Below are 17,172 nucleotides of genomic sequence, written 5' to 3'. Positions count from 1 at the left end.
TTTTTAAAACACCAGTAAACATTTATTTTCTGTTTCTATAGAATAGGACTTCAGAAGTGGCATAGACAGGAGGTTTTGGCTTGGAATTTCTCATGAATGTAGTCATTAGTTTTTTTTATAGTATCTCTTTAATGCACTATTCTAACCACACAATTCATAGGTAAATCTGTCCTGTTATCAGGAGTTGGCAAAAGTGATTGGGTATTGTGCACTATTTAGCTCATTTCCTTTATTTTTCTTTCTTCCATGTTCAACTTAGGTCTTAGGCCATCTGTGGATTTTGCTTGGACTTTTCTAAGCTAATAGGCATTTGTTATATCTGCTAAAAATCCCTTTGGGCATTTACATATCTTCATCAGGAAAGTATTATTTTGTTACTTTTATTAAGCAACTACATATTTTTAACTGTAGTTCAGTATTTTAAATGCACTAATTATTTATATCATGGAAACATTAATTAATTGGAAATGGTCTTTGTGACTAAGGATTAAATTGTAAGTATAATTTTAAAAGAAAACATGTCATTGCTTTACCAGTTTATGCATATTTGTTTTATAAATAATCCATTTAACAAATACTTATTCCTGTGTGTTAGGAACTGTTTATAGGAAGTATGTTTATTTTACTGACTTCTTATTTGTATATGATAAATTTATTTATAAATTTTTCTTTGTTTTTCTTAGACAAAATTGAAGAAGCACAAAAAGAACTTAATGGGGCAGAAGTATCAAAAAAAGGTAAATTAAAATCAACTCCAGTATAAACTTTATTCTTGCAGAGATTCTTGTATAGACACCTTATAACTGCAGCTTTGCTAAATCAATTGGTGTAAGCATATCACACAATTAAAAATCACTTTAAAAGAATTGATACCTAGCCCAGCCAGCATGGCTCAATTATTGAGCATTGATCTGTGAGCCAGAAGGCCACGGTTCAATTCCCGGTCAGGGCACATGCCCAGGTTGCTGGCTCCATTCCCAGTGTGGGGCATGCAGGAGGCAGCCGACCGATGATTCTCTCTCATCATTGATGTTTCTCTCTCTCTCTCCCTCCTCCTTCCTCTCTGAAATCAATAAAAATATATTTAAAAAATTGATACCTAAAAGTATGTGACTTTGCTTTATGAATTGTTTTAGCCACATAGCATATTCTACAATAGTTTCCTACATATAAATAGTTTCCTACATATTGCTGATAGGAGTGCGATTGTTGCAGGAGAGAAAGTGCTGGTAGGAGTGAGGATTGTTGCAGCTCTTTTGAGAGTCTGTGAGATTGTCCCATAGCAGTAATAGAACCAGTATAATGGATGCTGATGACTGCGTTCGTGTGTGTGTGTGTACTGTACGCTCATATAATGCAGTATTTTTTGAAATGACCAAGACCTAAGACAACTATAATAACCTAAATGCTAGCCAGTGTAGGAGTAATTGAATACATGGTAGTAAATTAATATGTTTGCATGTTATACAGCTTTTTTTAAATGTTAATTATTTCAGTTGACTGTGAGAATTTGTTGCTAAATGAAAATGAAATTGCAATATAGCATGTAAAATACGATACAATATTTTTGTTGGATCCAAAGCACACAAAAACACATGCACATGCGTGCGCACACACACACACACACACACACACACATACACATACACATCCATATATAGGATTTGATCAAGTTTGAAAAGATTTATATACAGATATATCTGTACAATGATAAACTTTTATTTATATGTCTTTGTGTCCTTTTGCTAATTACAGTGGGTATAATTTTGTATAAAAAGTAAGTTTAAAGGCAAAAATTGGTTTTCCTCATAGAAAGCATATATATTATTTGTCTAAGTAATGTGAAAAAAATTCAATATACAACAGTTTGTGGGGAGGGAAGACAGCAAGGTGGGTAGTTCTAACACTATCTGTTAATGAGTAAAATTGATTAAAAGGGTAGAAAGTTTTCTTTATGGTATTTATATTTCATGATTTATTATTACTTTGTCCCTGTTAGATCTTCTAATTAGAGTGTTATATTTTGACAGAGTGAATGGATTAGCCATGTAGGATTTCAGTTGAAAGTCTTTTTAAGAAAATATCTTTTAAATCTGGTTAGGTTCCTAACTAGGTATTTTTAGTGGGAATAATCTCTGCCTGCCCAGGTTCCCCATCCCTTGGACCAGGCTGTGCAATCCCCAAGATTATTTGGTGTTGGTATGAATAGTTATGCTGTGATGTGCAGCAACCTTAAAGAAGTGTGCTCCTCCTCTTTTTGTCTCTGCCCCTACCTCCTCCTTCCATGGAATCGATGGAAGGTCCATGTCAAATAAGACCTTTAATGACATTCTTAAGGAAAAGCAAGTCTAGAAAGAGCAGAGAAGTCACCATAGCCATGCTGTCCCTCTGAAAAGCTGACTGTAGATCCCTTCCCCACACTGCTGTAGGCAGAAAGCATGTAAGATACTTAGGCTATGAGAGATCTTAAACTTCCCTTTACATAGTTAACCTTTTTCACATCTCGTAATGACTTAGAGCTGCTTCAAGTAGCAAAATAAATGTGTGCTTGTCTTCTTTTTCCTTCTTTCTTACTCCTGTGACAGTTTGAAGAACAGTGAACTAAATGCCTGGTGGGAAGGAGGAAATGGAACAAAGGTTCTAGAAAAAGAAAGTGGATAATGAGGTTTAGAATAATCTAGTGAGCTACATTTGGCAGGCTATACTTACTTAAGACCTAGGATGAATACCAAATGAGCATTGTTCTGTGCGATTCACTGCTTAGAATTACTATTTGGCTTTCATTTTTACATACACATTCTGGGCAAATTAAAAATAAAGTAGTTTTTCTCTCAAATAATGAAGGAGTTGGTGTTAAGGTGTTGTCTTTAACACCACGGGATAGAAATCTTTTCGTAACATAGGTGTTGAGATTTCTCAGATCTTTGCTTGCTGAGCTATTTTATTAAAAGAAGTTTATTCCTTTGAAGAATATACTTAAAAATCGAGTTATTTATTGTTATTGATTAAAATGACTCATCTAAGATAGATCACTTTTTCACTACTTTTTGTGCTTTTATTTCCTCTGCAAGTTTGACTTCTTTCTACATCTGGCTTTTTTTTCTACAATGCTCACAGAAGGTTCTAAGGCTTTGTCTGCATTGTAGATTCTGTGGTCCTTAACTTATTTTAAGGTTCTTTCTCCACTCTTTTTTTTTTTTTATAAACCATTAGGACAAGTAGCTAATTTATCTTCAGAAGCAGTTAACATAATGGTAGGCTTTAAAAAGAAAACACAAAAAACTTGCTCATTGATAGATTATAATGGCTCTCTTTCCTGTTTTCTAAAGTTTTAAGGAAAGATTAATCTGTATAATATACTGTCAAAGAAACTTACTTTTGCCTATTGCACACCAATAGAATGTAGAAGTGCACTAAATTGTGCTAATGTATTTTATTCTTTCTGTTTATGAATGAAAATCAGATTTCTTTGATTTATTTTGATTTTAATCAATTTTGGGGAAAATATAATATGAAATATTCACACAGTTCTCCAAATTGTCATTATGTTACTTCTTACAGTGCTATTTACTTGTTCTTAATATCCATTGTGTTTGATACTCTTTATAAAATTATTGTGCATCAGTTAAATAACATAGGAAGGCCTTGGCCAGGTAGCTTGGTTGGTTAGAACATTATCCAGATATACCCAGGTTGGGTGTTCAATCCCAGGTCAACCAATGAAAGCATAAATAAGTGGAATAACAAATTAATGTTTCTCTCTCTCTCTCTCTCTCCCTTCCTCTCTCAAATCAGTAAATAAAAATAATAAATAAATAAATAAGATAGTGAATGTCACTGACGTGGTACTGGAGAAATATGTGTAAGATAAACCGGGAAGAAATATAGATCAGTTTATTAGGAGAATGTTTATGTGCTGTCTCTTGAATCAAGCTTCAAAACTGTTTTAAAGTTTATCATACAGTATTTTACATATAAATTAATATATGTAAGATCTGAAATGATAAAACATAAAAATAACATGGTAGTCTTTGATGCTAATACCCAATTTAAGAACTGGCATATTGCTAATACTGTTGCATAAACCCACATGCTAGTCTTTATTGCAGCCACTGTCTGCTCTGTAGTGGTATTTACTCTCCTCAACTTAGTGTTCATCATTTTAGTGGTTCTTAGAATTAATTATATATTGTTGAAGCATTTACTTTTTAGTTTTGGCTGAGTTTGAGCTTGAAGAATAAAATTACATAATTGTAACAACTTTTTTACTCAGCATTGTTTCTAAGATTCATGGATGTAGCTGTTTCTTTTCACTGCTGAATAATACTTCATTGAATGTAATGATTTGTTCCTCCATTCTGTTGTTGATGATTCAAGTTACTTCTACCTTTTTGCTGTCACAATCACTGCAGCTATGAATATTCTCATATCTCAGTGCACATATGTGGACTATTTAGGGAATGTTGGTAGTCAGCTTCATAAGGTGATGCTAAATTGTTTTACAAAAGGTTGAGTGTAAGAATTCATTTTGTGCTATTCAGTACTTCGTATTGTCTGTCTTTTTCATTTTTTTCTAGTTGAGTGCATATAAAATATTATTTTGTTCTGCTCTTGATTTATTTTTCCCTGAATACTAATGTTGTAATGTCAAACATGTCTTTAGTTGCACTTCTTGAAATGCTTGCTGGTATCTTTTATGCATTTAAAAAACCTTAATATATTTTAGATAACCTTTTATCCATTTTATGTGCTGTAATTTTTTGCTTGATTTTTCTCTTTCTTTAGAGTTCCTATTAATAAACAGAAGTTCTTGGTTTTTAATATTATTAACCTACCAATCTTTTCCTTTTACCATTAGTGTTTTTTTTGGGGGGGGATTTTTGTGTGCTTATCTTAATAAATTCTTTATTACCACAAGGTCTTACATATATTTTTCTGTTTTCTATAAAAATATTTTCACATTCAGATTAAAAATTCATCTGGAGTTGATTTTTTAAAAGTATGGTGTGAGTTAGGGTTCCAATATCTAGTTTTTTGCTTATCCATTTAAATTTTAGAATTAGCATTTAAAAAACTTGGAACTTTGCTTGAGATTGCATTGAATTTGGGGCAAACTGACTATAGTCACAATTTTCAGCCTTCCTATCCATAAAGATAGTAGATAGTATAATTTTAATACTTGTATTTTTTAATGTCTTATGATTATTCCTTATATTTCTTAGGACTTTATTTATTTGCTGGTTTTATTAATTGTGTGTGTGTGTGTGTGTGTGTGTGTGTGTGTGTGTGTGTGTGGCGGGGGAGAGAAATCATTTTCTAGCTCTTGTTGGCAAATAGAAATGCAACATATTTTTGTATATTTATCTTATGTCAAGCCCCCTGGCTAACCTCATTCATTCTGAAAATTTGTTCACAGATGCTTTAGAGTTTCTTATAAACAGTCATATCAGCTAGGAGTAATGAAAGCTTTGTTTCTTCTTTTTTAAAATAATGATTCTTTTTTCTTTTATTTTTCTTGTTTTACCCAGTTGTCTCTTGTAGAGTGCCAAAAGAATGGTAGGGATTCTTGACTTGTTCTTAATGTTACAGGGAATTCTTCTAATTTCACCATTAAAATATTTGGTGTCTTTTTATGGGAGGGGGATTCAGTATTTTTGTTTGTTTGTTTTAATTGTTTAAGGAGGTTATCTTCTATTTCTTATGAGATTTAAAACATCTTAAGGGGCTCTTTCATAAATACTTTTTCTTCATATGTAGAAATAATCTTATGGTCTTTATTCTCATATTCTAATGTTTAAACCTTGCGTTTTTTAAATAAAATGAAACCAATTTGGTCTTGATGTTTAATCTTTTTAAACATACTGCTAGATTTGTTAATATTTGTTGAATTCTGTATTCATGTTCAAGAGATACTTTACTTTCCTATAATTGTCCTTGTCTGGTTTGTGTTAAGGTTATCTGAGAACTGTTATCTGCCTGCTTCCCAAGGAGGTGTTTGTTTAAAATTGAAATGGTAGCTTTATAGGCATGTTTTAGAATATATTTTAACTTTTCAGAGGGGTTGAGGATAGATTTTTTTAAGTACAGTGTCAGTGCATTTAATGATACGGAACTATTCAAGCTTTCTTTTCTCTCTTCAATCTGACAATAAATTATATATTTTTATAATATTAAGTATTCATATTTAGTGACAATAAATCACTCATGGCATTCTCCTACTCTCATTTATTTCTGATGGATCTCTAGTTATGTCTCCATTTTTTCTTTGTTAGTATTGTTCATTCATGCTTTTTCTCTCTTGATTAGTTTTGCCAAGGGTTTGTCTGTTTCACCCCTTTTTGTTATATCAACTTCTGACTTTCTTGATACTCTCTTATATCATTCTTTTCAGTTTTATCAAATTTTGCTATTGCCTTAGCTGGTGTGGCACTCAGTTGTTTGGAACATCGAACCCTGCACCAAAAGATCTCAGGTTTGAATACCGATCAGGGCACATACCCAGGTTTCGGGCTTTATCCCCTGTCGGGCTCCTGCGGGCAGTCACCAATCATGTTTCCCTCTCAGATCAATGTTTCTCTCTCACCCTTTCTCTCCCCCCGCCCTCTCTAAAATAATTTTTTTAAAAAGCATATCCTTGGGTGAGGATTAAAAATTTTTTTTGGTCTTTATTATCTTTTCCCCTGTTTTTCTTTGGTTTTATTCTATTATCAAATTTCTTAAGTTGAAAACTGGGCTTATTCATTCTTAAGCCTTTATTCTTTTCTATTGAAATCACTGGTGGTCAGTGCACATTATAGCAACTGCCCTCAGTGCATGTCATAGGGACTGGTCAGCTGTGCCCTGTTGGTCAGTGCACCTCATGGCGAGCAGTTGGGCAGCCTTAGCATATCATTAGCATATTACACTTAGATTGGTTGAATGGCCAACCGGACACTTAGCATATTAGGCTTTTATTATATAGTATGTCCTGTTTTGTCTCCTCAGTAACTCCTAGAGTACCAACTAATGAAATGAGGCTTCGGAGGGATCCAGCCCTGCCCAGAAAATGAAGGAGAGCTGCTTTGTAATGGCAGTGGGATAGGACCTCCACCCACAGTCACCCAGAGTCAGGACATGTGCCTCTAGCTCCATTTTCTACTTCATTCTTGTGCTCTCCCTCCATCTATGTATTCATACCACCTACCTACCAAGTTCTCCCAGCTATCACCCCCTTACAGTGTAGCTCCTGGTTTGTTACTCCAAGTCTAAAAATGAATACATTATGACCCACCTAGAACCCAGTCCTGGCAGGAACAAGAGAGGCAGGGCCAAACCTTGCAGGTGCATCTTAAGTTTATGCTCCAGTATGGTCCATGTCATGTGTACTCACATTTATTTGGTCAAAGCAGAAAGGTCAAACCCAAACTGAATAAAATAAAGAAATATATTTGGTCTACTGGGAAGAATGGCAGAGGAGAATAGGTGGAAGCAACAAATAATTTGAACAAATAATGCAGTCTAACACAAGCTGAGTGAGATCAGGCAACCGTCATTATTAGCTTCTCTGTGGATTCTTCCTGAATTTTAGCTACTTCAGATATATTTGTAACTATGAAAAATGAGGAAATCAGCATATTTAAACTTTCTCCCCTCCCCCCTTTCCCTTCTAACTACTGCCAGTTACACAATATTATTTCATCTTGACATTAAGAAAACTTAAGGAAACTACAGCATATTCCTTGAAGTTTTTGTTGTTGCTTTTGTTTTATACTTAAACTAGAGGCCCGATGCACGAAATTTGTGCAAGAGTAGGCCTTTCTTCCCCCGGCTGCTGGCACTGGCTTCCCTCTGGCACCCGGGACCCGGACTTCCCTCTGGCTGCCGGCACCCGGGACCCAGGCTTCCCTCGCAGCCCCGGCTTCATCTGGAAGGTTGTCCAGAAGGACGTCTGGTCTAATTAGCATATTATGCTTTTATTATTATAGATGAGAATTTAAGCAAGTATAAAATTAATAATGCAGGGTCCAGTTTAGGGCAAGATAGAGTGAACATCCTTCATCCTATGGCACGTGCCACTGAACTTAGCATGCAGGGAGGAATTTGGAGAGGAAAGAGGAGCTGGTCGGTTGGGGAGGAAGATGAGAATTGGAAGTGCCGTCAAACAAGCCATTAGTGTCCCATGCCTTTTTCTCTGTGTCCCCTCGGCTGGGCTCAGGACAGCAGAGACTGTGGACATGGACATAGGTGCCAACAGAGAGCTCCAGGAGAAGTCCTCTTGTTTGGGCTTGAAGAGAAGGAAAAAGGTCTCCCAACAACCAGAGAGAGCGGGGAGAAATCACTGTTTTGTGTGGGTTTTTTGTTGTGCTCATTCCCAGCCCCTAATGTGCTATAGCTGAGGCAGCTGCAATGAGAGTCTACAGGGAACAGCAGGAGGCTAAAACTCAGAGAGAATTCTTCTCTGGTTGAAAGAGCTGTGGCCCCAAAAGGATGGGACATCCCTGCCAAGGTCACCCAGCCTAATGCCATCTGGTCCCCAAAACCTAACTGCTACTCCTCCAAACTGCCCTTTTGTTTTCATAAGACTTTTGAGGCTCAAAATTACAGAGGCTATAGGAGACCTGCTTGTTGAATGACTTTTGTGACAGAGACATTAGCTGTTCACCTGAATCTCTTCTTCCCTTCCTCCTGGGCACCCAGCTAGATACCTTCCCCAGCCTCCTCTGTAGTTAGGTTGGCCATGGACTGGCCATATGTGCTGTGTGCCGCTTCCAAGCCTGATGTATAACCACCCCCACCCAACTGTTCCTTCTTACTCTTTCACTTTATTGATGAAAAGGGGGAGGGTGATACCAAACTACCCCCGAAAGCCACATGTTGAAGATGTCACAGTTGCCATCAGCCCAGGTTCTTGCAAAGGTGCATGGAACCGAGCACAGAGCACCCCTGGTGAACTGGAACCAACTTGAACTTTCTCAGTGTTGAGCTGTTGCATTTTGAAACTTTGGTTTCAGCAGTTTAACTAACCTAAGAAATATTTTAATACTGCTCTATAGGAATAGATTATTTTGTATTTGATGTTTCTAGTGATCCTGTTTCCTGGAAATCTGTTGGTGAATTCAATTTAGTAATCAAATCTGGGTGATTCTATCAGACCCAAACAATTCGAGTAGATCTTGTTTACCCACAAAATCCTGCTACCCAGGCAAAAATCTTGCAGCTAACAAAGGCCATTTTCTAGATAACTCATCCAGAACACCTTCTTTCTGAGTGTTTCATTTTTTATGCCACATAAAGAGTGTTGCTCTATAACTCTACTCCATCTTAAATTTCTGTTTAATTAAGTTATATAACCAATCTATCATAGATTGAATTCAACTGGAAATATTTTGTTGCATTAAATAAATAAAATTCTGGGCCCTGGCTGGGCTCATTTGGTTAGCAGTGGTCGGCAAACCGCGGCTCTTTGGCCCCTTGAGTGTGGCTCGGCGTTAGAACCACTTCTTCAAAATAGACTCTCCCAGGCCGAAAACCGACTTCTGCGCATGGGCCACGAAGTTTCAATCGCACTGTACATGCGCGCCCGCACGTGGTATTTTGCGGAAGAGCCACACTCAAGGGGCCAAAGAGCCGCATGTGGCTCGCTAGCCGTGGTTTGCCGACCACTGGATTAGAGCATCATCTCAATATGCCCAAGTTGTGGGTTTGATCCTCAGTCAGGGCACACACAAGAATCAACCAATGAATGCATAAATAAGTGGAACAACAAATCAGTGTGTGTTTTTTCTCTCTCTCTCTCTTCCTCTTTCTCTCTCCAAAAAAAAATTCAATAAAAAATTCTGAACTTAAGTTTTTCAATGGCCATTTTTTATGCCATCTTAGATAATACAACTTTTTTAAGTTCATTGAGTACATATCTGGGTAACTGGAAATATAATGAGAACATCTGGCCCATTGTAAAAGTATGAAATTGAAGCCAACTTTATAATTTTTATTATTTTTCTTTCATTATACTAATTATATGTATTAAGAAATAAAAGACCAAGCTTAACATGGGTTTAAGGGAGAACAAAACATACATTTGAAACAATAAGAAAACAAATAACAAACAACCTGGGACTGAGTACATACTAACATTATAATAATAAAAGCATAATTTGCTAATTAGACTGGATGACCTTCCTGACGAATCCGGGGCTGCGAGGGAAGCCCAGATCCCCTGTGCCTGCCAGTGGCTGGAGGGAATCCCAGGTCCTGGGTGCCAGAGGGTAGCCAGAGCCAGCAGCCGGGGGAAGGAAGGCCTACTCTTGCACAAAGTTTGCGCACCGGGCCTCTGGTATACATATAGTATACACTACAGGCCCGGTGCATGAAATTAGTGCACTGGGAGGGTCCCTAGGCCTGGCTGGTGATAAGGGCCGATCTGTGGGGCAACCGGTGGGGTGATAGGGGTCCCTGCTCACACCTGTCTTGGCCTGGCACCACCCGCTTGCCAACCCTGCCCCTGCTGCTGCCGCTGATCGGGGCCTGTGGGCTGGGGGCAGCTCCTGCATTGAATGTCTTCCTCCTGGTTGTTAGTGTGTGTCATAGTGACCAGTCGTTCCTCTGTTCGGTCTATTTGCATATTAGGGTTTTATATAGATAGATTATTGGAATGCTAACTAGTTAAATGTATATTTTTGACAAGTCATTATTCCTGGGTTTATAAATTAATTACTGGGGAACAGTATATTAAAATAAGCATGTTAATGGGTATTTATTTTAAATAAAATGTTTATATGTTCTTAATATTAAGTGTTCCAGAAAATTTGTCATGTTTTTCTTGTAAAGTTGTTACTTCAGTCTTGTACTCAGTAAGTTTTTATTATGCATTAGCCATTTTTTTTAGCCCTGGCAAATAGATAGGAAGCAAAAGTCTAAATCCTAAAGGAACCCATAAGCTTTAGCTCAGTTTTTGCCCAAATTATCATAAAATCTGAATTGGTAGAATCAAAATTCATGAGGTTTTATGGAGACCGGCAGCAGTGCCTAACAAATTTCCCTGGGGAAAATAGCAACAGATTTTCTGTTTTTCACTAAAGAAATTCACCTCCATATAATATTTACTTGGAATTTCAAATTTAAATAGTCTGGTCTCGTGAAGCATTCTGCTAGCGTGATAGACAATGCTAGTTGCTTGAATTACAGGAAATAGTATTGTTTTAATTATTTGTACCATGTGTGTGAGTTAAAGGTATCATATGTCAATCCTGTCAATATTTTAAGATTTAAAAATCCCAAGATATTATTGCCTTTCAGATAGACTGTGCCAGCTTTATGGAAGTTGATTGGCATAATTATAAATAAAGCATTTTCAGTGCGTTAATGTAAAATACGTGTCTTTAAGTATTCTGTCCTCGTGGTATTTAAATGCAAAACACTAAAACTTTGCTTCCTTCTCAATATTTTTTAATAGTGTTACTGATAACTATCCATTTAATAATACGTTTTGAATCAGAGACTTAAATAGCTACCAAGGTTTTATTTTTATAGGATTTATAGAAAGGCTCTTGTCCTTTGTGCTTTTATAGCACATTCCATTGACTTAAAAATGCTATTGATTGGAAGATGTGCAATGATTTCATGCACCATTTAGAAAGGGAGAAAGCCACTGCCAGTTGTCATGACACAGTGCTCTCAAAATTGATTAGACGAGGCGTCATGATTTTAGGGAGAATAAAATGTTCAAAACACATTTTTTGAGATGGTATAAAGTATGTATTTATATCTAGTGTTTCATTTTTTGACAAGAGAGATGAAATGGTTTTCTGGTAATTATGTGCGGATTCGAGCTGCTTTGAGGACAGTGTCCCTGAAGACTATGAAAAACAAAGGAATGCATTTTGGGGATTCATAGAAGAATGATCTTGTAAAGAAAATAGGTTATGTACAATTTATTCTCTTCACTTCTGAGGTAACTACCTCATGCATATGCCTAGGCATTTTCTATATAAATAAGTGACTTGAAGTACAAGGTTCTTACCACTTTCTTTGAGGTGCTTCTTAGAAGTCAGGCAAAAGTGCTTGTCTACAGGGTAGATAAGAAGGTTAATATAAATATTGTATTTACTTGCTCTTCTTCTCTTAGTGGCCTATTTAAAAGTGATATTATGTAAAGTAGTAATTATAACAGTGTATGGTTGGAGTGTAATATTTTTCAATGTGGTATATATAATACCACACAAAAGGGAAAAGAGAATTGAGCTTTGTAAGTGTACCATTTTTATGTCTCACTGGCATTAAGTTGGTATAAATGTGATGTAGATTCTGATAAGTTAAAATGTAAGGTAAGCCGAAGAGGAAATAACTAAAAAAATTAGTGAAAAAACCATTAAAGAAATTAAAATGTTATATTAGAAGATATTCACTTCATGTAAAATAAAGCAGTAAAGGAGAAGTGTAGGAACAAAAAGACAAGATGTATCGAAAACAAAAAGTAATGACAGAGATAAATTCAGCTGTGTATAATAGTATTTCATGTGAATGGATTAAATTCAGTCAAAAGGCAGAGCTTATCAGACTGTATTAAAAACAATAGCATCTAATTATATGCTGTCTACTATGAGACACACTTTAGATTTCAAGGCACTACTGGATTTGAAAGTAAAAAGAAGGAAAAAGATATGCCATGCAAACAACAGGCATAAGAAAGCTGGAGTAGCTATGCTAATATTAGACAAAAGAGACTTTAAATTAAAAAATGATACTAGAGATAACCATTTTCCATTTTCAAATGAAATGAGTCCATTTCTCAGGAAGATATAACGGTTATAAACATATATCCCCTTAACAACAGAGCCCCAAAATATATGAAGCAAAACTGATAGAAGTGAAATTAGAAATAGACAATTCAACAGTACAATTGGAGATTTCAGTACCCCACTTTCAATAATGGATGGAATAGGCAGAAGATCAACAAAGAAATAAAAGACTTAACAAAATAAGCCAACTAGACCTAACAGACATCTATGGAACATTCCACCAGAATAGCAGAATACATAGTCTTGTCCAGTGAAGATGGACCATTCTCCAGGATAAGCCATAACTTAGTCCATAAAGAGGACTAAAACTAAACAACACAAAGTTCTCTGACTACTATGTAACAAAGTTAGAAATCAGTAACAAAAATTGTACTTAGTGAGAAAGTTTTTCTGGTCCTGTGTAATGCCCCAGAGGAGGAATAAACTTAAGTATAGTATTTTTATGTGCAAACGATTCAGATTTTCAAAGCAAGTAGACTGTGAACATTGCTATGCAATTGATAAAAGGAATCCTACATTAGATTTTCTATACACGAGGAAACAAAGATAAGGCCCAATGAAAATCCTTTATTTGAAACAAAAGGAGAATTTTTTTTTTCAAGACTACAATTTCTACAAAAGAACAAAAAGTTGTTCAGAATCATTTCCTAAAGTAATCAAGAGAGAAAGGGATTTGAAGATAGAGAAATATATTTGGAATAACTGTCTTGTCTCCTTCTAAAAATTTTTTATTGAATTTATTGGGGTGACATTGGTTAATAAAATTATATAGGTTTCAGGTGTACAGTTCTATAACACATCATCTGTATATTGTTTTGTGTGTTCACCACTCAAAGTGAAGTCTCCTTTGATTCACCATTTATCCCCCTTTTACCCTCTTCTGCCAACCTCCATGCCCCTTTCCTCATGTAACCACCATACTGTTGTCTGTCAGGTTTTATTTTTGTTTTTGCTTAATTCCTTCACCTTTTCTACCCTTTCTTTTGAGTAAGGTAGATTCAGAACATTTTAGCAATTTGAACTTTCAGCATGAAAATATACTTGTGACTCAATGTCATTACTTTGTTATTTCCTAAGATATACTTCTGAAAGAGATTGAGTATTAAATTTGTTTTTTATGTTAATTTAATATTCTTTATTTTAATAGTGTTCAGTTTCTTTTAAGTAATTCTTAATATTGTAATACATAGAACATATCAGAATAATGTTAGCTCTTATAAACTTATTACAAAACATCAAATAAAATATGTTTATGATTTGTTTTTATTAGAAGAGTATTAAAAATTTAGTTTAAAGCTTGAATACAGTTTTTAGTATTAGAGAAAATAAATGCTGAAATACTGGTGTAGCCATTTTGTCCTAGTGTTGCAATTATATTTAATTAAAATTTTCAAAGATTGCCCTGGCTGGTGTGGCTAAGTTGGTTGGTCATTGACCCATGCATTGAAATATTGTTGGTTTGATACCCAGGCAGGGCACATGCCTGGGTTTTGGGCTCCATCCCCTGTGGGAGTATGTGTAGGCGGCAGACTATATATGTTCCACTCTCACTTTGATGTTTCTTTATCTCTCTCCCTCTCCCTTCCTCTCTCTCTAAAAATCAATAAAAATACTAGAGAAAAAAATGTTTTTCAAAGATAAGTGTTACTTATTTTACTTAAAAATTTTTCAATTTGATTTATTTATTTTAATTTTGTTTTTATTTTATTTTTCTATATTCCTACAGTCTAATTATTTCTTTGAAATCAGAGTATTGTCTTCTTAGCACATTTTTTTACATATAAAATGTTCCAGAGTATTATTTGCCTTTGAATGATTTATTATACAAATATTTTAGTATCTATTTTGTTATATCTACTAGATTTTGATGTGCTATTTTCAGTTATTAAATAAGCAGTTATTTGTTGGTTTTTTATTTTGCTACTTGATCTTGATCTACTTTAGTGTCAAGTATTTCATTACACATTTATATCTGTGCACAATGAATTTAAATGAGTTGTAGTAAAAGCCTCACATGCCATCCCATACTCTAATCCCATAGCATTTAAAATTTTTTTTGGAAACTTTATATTTGTGATAATATGGAATTTAGTATGTGTTTATTCTACTACATTTCTTTTTTCTGTTTGTTAACTTTAGCCTGTTAATCATGAATTCCAATTCCCCCCCCCACCCCATAATTATTTTTCTATTTCTTTTTTTTTTAAAATATGTTTTATTGATTTTTTTACAGAGAGGAAGGGAGAGGGATAGAGAGTTAGAAACATTGATCAGCTGCCTCCTGCACACTCCCTACTGGGGATGTGCCTGCAACCAAGGTACATGCCCTTGACCGGAATCGAACCTGGGACCCTTCAGTCCGCAGGCCGACGCTCTATCCACTGAGCCAAACCGGTTAGGGCTTTCTATTTCTTTTGAACAGTTTTTTTAATGTATTTTGTTACCTATTATGTTGTAAAAGTTTAATATTGCATCTTGCCTTTTTAAAACTAAGAACTGCTCTGATCTTTGCTTGATGCACCTTTAATGAGGCACGGGATGTCCTCAGAGGTTGCTGTTGTACAATATACTGACTCCAGCTCAAACTGGCCTGGACCACGCCCTACTACAGAAGGAATCGACCCCGCATATGCTCCTTCTGGGTGAAAGGAGAATGTAAGAGAGGAGAGGAATGTCCATACAGACATGAGAAGACTACAAATCCAGATGACCCCCTTGCTGATCAGAACATTAAAGACCGATATTGTGGAATCAATGACCCTGTGGCAGATAAGCTTCTAAAGCGGGCTTCAACAATGCCTCCTTTGGACCAGCCAGAGGACAAGACTATCACCACACTATATGTTGGTAGTCTGGGCGATACCATTACTGAGATCTAAGAAATCATTTCTGCCGGTTTGGAGAGATTCGGTTGGTCACCGAGGTACAGAGACAGTAATGTGCTTTCATCCAGTTTGCCACAAGGCAGGCTGCTGAAGTGGCTGCGGAGAAGTCCTTTAAGCTAATTGTCAATGGCCTTCGACTTAATGTGAAATGGGGAAGGTCCCAAGTAGCCCAAGGAAAAGAAAAAGAGAAAGATGGAACCACAGACTCTGGCATCAAGCTGGAGCCCGTTCCAGGCCTGCCAGGAGCTCTTCCTCCTCCTCCTGCAGCAGAGGAAGAAGCCTCTGCCAACTACTTCAGCCTGCCCCCTAGTGGCCCTCCAGCTGTGGTGAACATCGCCCTGCCGCCACCCCCCCCCCACCCCCGGAATTGCCCCACTCCTAACCCCACCCCCAGGTTTGGGGCCACATGTGTTCCACCCAGTGGGACCACCTCCTCCTCTCATGAGGGCTCCAGGACCCATCCACTATCCTTCTCAGGACCCTCAGAGAATGGGAGCTCATGCTGGGAAACACATTATCCCCATTCTGGGCTCTACAGAAGACAGGGCGCTTAAAAATCTCAGGAAACAAATCTTGGAATAAATACATTTTTCCTTCCTTTGTAGTTTCCATAGTAGCTGAATGTGTTCAGATGTGGGCAGTCAGAAAACAATAGCCATGCTTTGATTGATGGACCTTAAGCTGTCATTGACACATCTGGTTACTACTATAACGTTACTAAGAAAACTTAATGCCTGTTCCCCTTCTATGGGAAGCAAGCATTGGGGTGAATTGGAGTATCTAATGGAGTTACCATCCCAATTATATGTTCATTTTGTATTATTTTTTGGAGGGGGGGGGGCATTAACCTGCGGAAAGAATCTTTTGACCATTTTTATGTCCATTAGGTATTTTCCTTTTTATCATAAAAAAAAAGATTACTAGTACTAATCATTGTAGTGGCATAAGTGTGATTTAACACTTCTGAAGACACACCCTCAGAAAGACGAGTGGAATCCAGCAGGCAGCTCTGCCCAGGTCTCTTCTAAACCTCTCCTTCCCTCATTGGTTACTAAAGGAATCTGGCTGATGGTTTTACTTCTCTACACTACCAAAAGAGACAAAAATAAAAATTACTTTGTATACCTTTTGGATGGAAACAAATGTCATGAAGCTGTGTATCATTGAAGAAACCTGGTGTCTGGGATGAAATTATTTTAAAGAACTTTCTGTAAAACACTTTAACAGACTGAAGCGAAAAGCTTTGGAGTGTGTTTGAATGAAAGGCTTGTGACCTCGGCTGGAACTTTGATCTTCAGCATTCACCTTGGTGTGTCTCATTTTAATTCCCTGCTCTGGGCAGGGAACTCTGTTTGGTCTTAGAATGTTTGGATATAACTGAATTGTAGATGGTAAAACATAGTTTGATGTTGTGTTGTGTGTGTTTTTTTGTTGTTGTTTTTTTAATTAAAATAGGTCAATTTTCCAAATGTCAAAAAAAAAAAGAAAGAAAGAAAGAAGAATACTGGGTT

The 17,172-nt window shown here is 36.3% G+C and overlaps 1 protein-coding gene and 1 pseudogene across 4 annotated transcripts in view; both read left to right on the top strand.

The window, feature by feature from the left end:
- HIVEP1 (HIVEP zinc finger 1) overlaps window positions 1–17,172 on the top strand; it is a 160,764-nt gene that overhangs the window by 94,306 nt on the left and 49,286 nt on the right. For all 4 annotated transcript variants that reach the window (XM_028152416.2, XM_054721466.1, XM_054721465.1 and 1 more), the window contains exon 3: window positions 684–737. In XM_028152416.2, the coding sequence (XP_028008217.2) occupies window positions 684–737 (54 nt within the window). The remainder of the gene's footprint in view (window positions 1–683; window positions 738–17,172) is intronic.
- LOC103290230 (pre-mRNA-splicing factor RBM22-like) lies at window positions 12,434–16,243 on the top strand (annotated as a pseudogene).

The sequence above is a fragment of the Eptesicus fuscus genome, chromosome 9 (assembly GCF_027574615.1).
Source record: "Eptesicus fuscus isolate TK198812 chromosome 9, DD_ASM_mEF_20220401, whole genome shotgun sequence".
Taxonomy (NCBI): Eukaryota; Metazoa; Chordata; class Mammalia; order Chiroptera; family Vespertilionidae; genus Eptesicus; species Eptesicus fuscus.
The sequence above is the reverse complement of the archived record's forward strand: the minus strand, read 5'-3'. Positions and strand labels throughout refer to the sequence as shown.